Source organism: Melampsora larici-populina (assembly GCF_000204055.1).
Source record: "Melampsora larici-populina 98AG31 unplaced genomic scaffold MELLAscaffold_48, whole genome shotgun sequence".
Lineage (NCBI taxonomy): Eukaryota > Fungi > Basidiomycota > Pucciniomycetes > Pucciniales > Melampsoraceae > Melampsora > Melampsora laricis-populina.
The window spans coordinates 198,646-202,875 of record NW_006768812.1 but is presented as its reverse complement, the minus strand read 5'-3'; the positions used below and the strand labels follow the sequence as shown (position 1 = coordinate 202,875).

The window sequence follows — 4,230 nt, the reverse complement described above, 5'->3', positions numbered from 1 at the left end:
GAAACTCATTAATTTGTTAATTTCATCATTAGGTTGGTTAGTATGATGAAACTTATTTTCAAGTTTGTTGTACAACTTGTCATGAAGATTGCTTAATAATGTAGTCAGAACTAAATCATGCTCAACTACTTGTGGTCTCTCACAATTTTCACGAAACTCATTCAAAGTATTCTTGAATTCTAAAAGATTTTCATTGATATCATTCAAAGAAAATAAAGAGGATGAATTTTTATCTAAAAACAGGTTCAAAGACTCTGAAGGAAAATTATTCAAAAACAAAGCAAACTTTTTGCTTAAACTACAAACATCTTTGTTATCTTGCCTGATAACCTTATAAAGTTCTTTGTATTGTGCATTAACAACTTCTAAAAGATGACATTCTTTTTTCAATACTTCTGAAAATTTAGAACCTGATTCATTACTAAAATCTTTGATATTGGAATCCAAAACTTCTAAATTACCATTAAATACTTCCAAAAATTCCCCAAGGGACTGATTAAATTCATTAGAAACATTTATCTGTTGTTCAAAATGTCCAAGATAATTGGTTATTTCAGTCATCATAGGTAAAATGAATTCACTCTGAGTTATTTCTGAGAACTTACGTAAAATAACTCTTTCTTGAGTACTCAGTGTACCTAAATCTTTTTCTCCAGGCCTCTTTGGCTTCTGAAGTTTTGTAAGAAATGACCCCTGTTCAAAAGGATCAGCGCTTGGCCTGCTTCCACTTGAGCCTGGTAATAGACCTGAAATTCCTGTTGGCTTGAGTTCACTCAGCTGTGGTTGTACTATTGAGCCAAATGCCCTTGGTGTGACCTCAGATGGGAGTTCCGCTGGGGGTTCATGGCCGTCTTCAGCTGCTGAGCTTCCCATTTGACCACTCTCAGACCGAACATATGGATCATCTACTGAGCTGGAAGGTCCTGCCACTGATGGTTGTATTTTACCAACTTCTGCTGTCAATGGAAGGTTGGTTGAGTCCTTTTGCAGAGCCTGAGTGGTAATTGAAAGCTTGCCTCTGCCTTCATTTGCCCTTTGCTTACTACTGGCTGTTGATCCAGCCCTGGATCCAATCTTTGACCGTGGTCCATCGGTTCCAGGCCGGCTGGTGCTGGTTGACTGGAGGTTACCATAACGCTCCGGCTCATTACGGCTGCGAGGATGAGGTGGTGGATTCCAATCAGCCATTGTGACAAATGAGCAGATATGAAATATCCAGAAAATAAATCTAAAACAAATTTAAATTCTCTTCTAAATTTCAAGATAGAGAAAGGAAGATAACTCAAATAACTGAATAAATTTCTTTGAAATCTTTCCTTGGTTGAAACAACTGAGACCTTTTCAACTTGAGGTGATTGTTGTAGAATGAAGCTCAAATCTTTTTTCCTTATTCTTTAAATTAGTCAAATAAAATCAATGAAAGATTTCAACAAAGGAAAAGGAACTGATTTTTAAATCAACAGAAAAAATGTCAAAGTCAAGAACAACCTAACAAAATTTGATATCAGATTTGACAACTGGTCCAAGTTAATCAATTAGTGTTAAAAATAATATTGATGTTTCAATTAGGTATTAGTTCAAAAGAGAAATGTCCACACAGTTCTTGCTTTATTCTTATGTATTATCTTGTATACAATGAAAATAGTGTGATAAGATTGTAGCAAAAATAAATCTACTTTGAAAATCAAAGGCTGACTTAGAATGGACTCGATAAGAAATTCTTTGTCAGATTTTATTTTATTTCTGGAATCAAAATCAAGTCAATTTGCTTTAGATACAATTACTCGGTCAATCTAGAGTTGACAAGCTAAATCTGAAAGAGTTGTACTTGAAACAGTCTTTTTGAGCCCAAAGCTTAATTGATTTGCCTTAAAACTACTGATCGATGGATGGATGCAGTCTCAAGATAGGCAATATAATAAAGAAGGGATTTCAGTGTTGTTATCTTTCAATAATCAAGAATGATTGAAGACACAATCAATAGCTTACTTTGTGAATTACTATGTTTGAACTTCAAAAAAGGACTTCCACAAATTTTTATGAGATCGATAGCTTTTCAAAATCAAAAGTTCAATCAATTTTTGTTAAAAACAATCAATCAATTTCAAAGGTTTCGCCCCTTTGCCTTGTGTAGATTAAAATGACTTCTGATCGAATGAACACTTATACAAAAAGAAAAGAACAGAATGGATAGAATGATGATTTGATCAACTTATGTTTGAATTTCTCCTTGATCAAATTGTAAGTTCTTTGTTCTTTCAATCGAGGTGTGAGACTTTCCTGATCTTGTCTTCAAGATGATCGTGGTTCAGTGCAGGAAAATCTGGATGAACTGTATCTAGATTCACTACTAATCAGGGTTATTAATAAAGGACAGTAAAAAATGAAGAAAATCACAGAAGAAAATCAATGTCAGTGATTGATTTGCTGAATCTTGATATTCAGTTATCAAAGAGTAAAGCAATTCTACTATTTTACTTACTTGCAGGATTGTAGTTTCCAATCGATTGATTTATTATCAAATTGTCAATTGGTTTACTATAATCTGTGTCAAATTTCAAGTCAAGCTCCTCAATAGAACAAGATATAGTCTTATCAGCAAAAGACTTGAACAAAAAAATCGATTTTGATGATTTCTTACAAAGAAAGTAGATAGATAGACCTACTCACTGGAAATCTTTCCAGATACTGAGGGATAATGATCAAAAGGGCTGAAATTGGTTTTGAAGTTAATAAGGGACAATCGATTTTAGACCAAGGTGATGTCCCTGTGACAATCAAAACGATGATTGATTCTAAAGTTATGAAATCACAAGAAGATGGGATAACCCAATAAAAACAAGTATTATTTCCTTATACTGATTGAAGAAGGTAATTGTTGACTAAAACAACTTACTCAGTCATCTATCCACTAATTACTCTTGTGAATATGATTGTCCCAATCGGATTAACACTTAATCCAGGAAAGAATATCAAAGAAAGATATCAATCAATGAAATTATCAGTTTACTTATTCTTCTTTAATAAATTGTGAGCTCCTTAGATTGGATGATCAAAATCTTACCTCGTACTGATTTTCTTCTGTCTTCTTGCACGATAAGCAACACCGGTGAGAGTCCCAGTGAATTCGATCGATCTTGTGAGTTCTTCAATTTTCCAATCAAAGCAACTCGTACTGACTTTTGCTTTTCTTCACAGCAAAAGGTCTCGTCTGATAAAATACCGGTTAATTCAGTCGATCGATCGATTGTATGGTATCGGTGATAGGGTGGTAGGTGGTTGATTTCGAAATTCCGCAACGTGACTGTGGTGGCTTTCGGACCACGCGCGGGGCTTCTGTACAATTACTACTTGTGGTAATTGTACACGAGTCACCTGATGATATATGTATGTAATTTATGTGAGCCACGTGTTTGGCTAATTACACAACACACTATTAATTTTATTATATATAATTCAACAATGAACTATATGTAATTAATTTGTAGATGGATCAACTATTGATCATCTTTCTCAAAATATCTAAAAAAATAAAAAAATTGCGACTTTTTGGGGGGGGAAAGAATTTCTTTCTTTCCTCCAAGTTATTATCCTAAAATCAAAAAATGCTGAGCTTTCCTCAGTTTTTGCAATTAAAGGTTGATTAAAACAATCAAATAAATGAAATGAAATGTTTTTTTATTTTATTTTTGAGTTTACTAATGAGACTGAGCTATAACACGCTCCAAAAAAAATGAACAAAGGTTCTAAAACCCTGATGAGGCCCCCAAATGTGAGCCTACTAGCGTCTGTTAGGCTAGTAGAGTCAATAAAAAAGTTGTAGAAGGTCTGATAACTTCTACCAAAGTCGTGTAGATCAATATCTACTAGTATGAATGGGTATAGACTTGGGTGTAAGAGCTTTACTTGTAATAAACAAGTAAAGACTACAGTTAGTTGACCTTTAAACAAAGGCTTTAGTCAAGGGATTTTGGGTTAATTATTGTCTTTACAATAATTAAATATAAGAGCAACTGAAGCGCAGTCCTCAATCCTAAATTGATCCTCTTCTTATTCAAAGAAAGGTCAAAGAAGGTGGTGTTAAAGTCTATTATAACACCGGGAACTTTACACTCTGACTAATAGAGATTTCCCCGTAGATTTAGAGTTTCTTATATCAGATGAATCCCAAATCTGATATGAGCAATACTCAAGGACTACTTCCTTACAAGTAATGCCACCAAATGGATA

General features: G+C 33.9%; 1 protein-coding gene across 1 annotated transcript; it reads right to left on the bottom strand.

The window, feature by feature from the left end:
• Window positions 1-157: 157 nt before the first annotated feature.
• On the bottom strand, window positions 158-1,188 carry MELLADRAFT_110854 (uncharacterized protein; the record flags this gene model as incomplete). The annotated part of the gene is made up of 3 exons (XM_007415046.1): window positions 158-179; window positions 287-470; window positions 1,044-1,188. The coding sequence occupies 3 exons, from the start codon at window positions 1,186-1,188 to the stop codon at window positions 158-160; spliced, it is 351 nt and encodes a 116-aa protein (XP_007415108.1).
• Window positions 1,189-4,230: the final 3,042 nt, after the last annotated feature.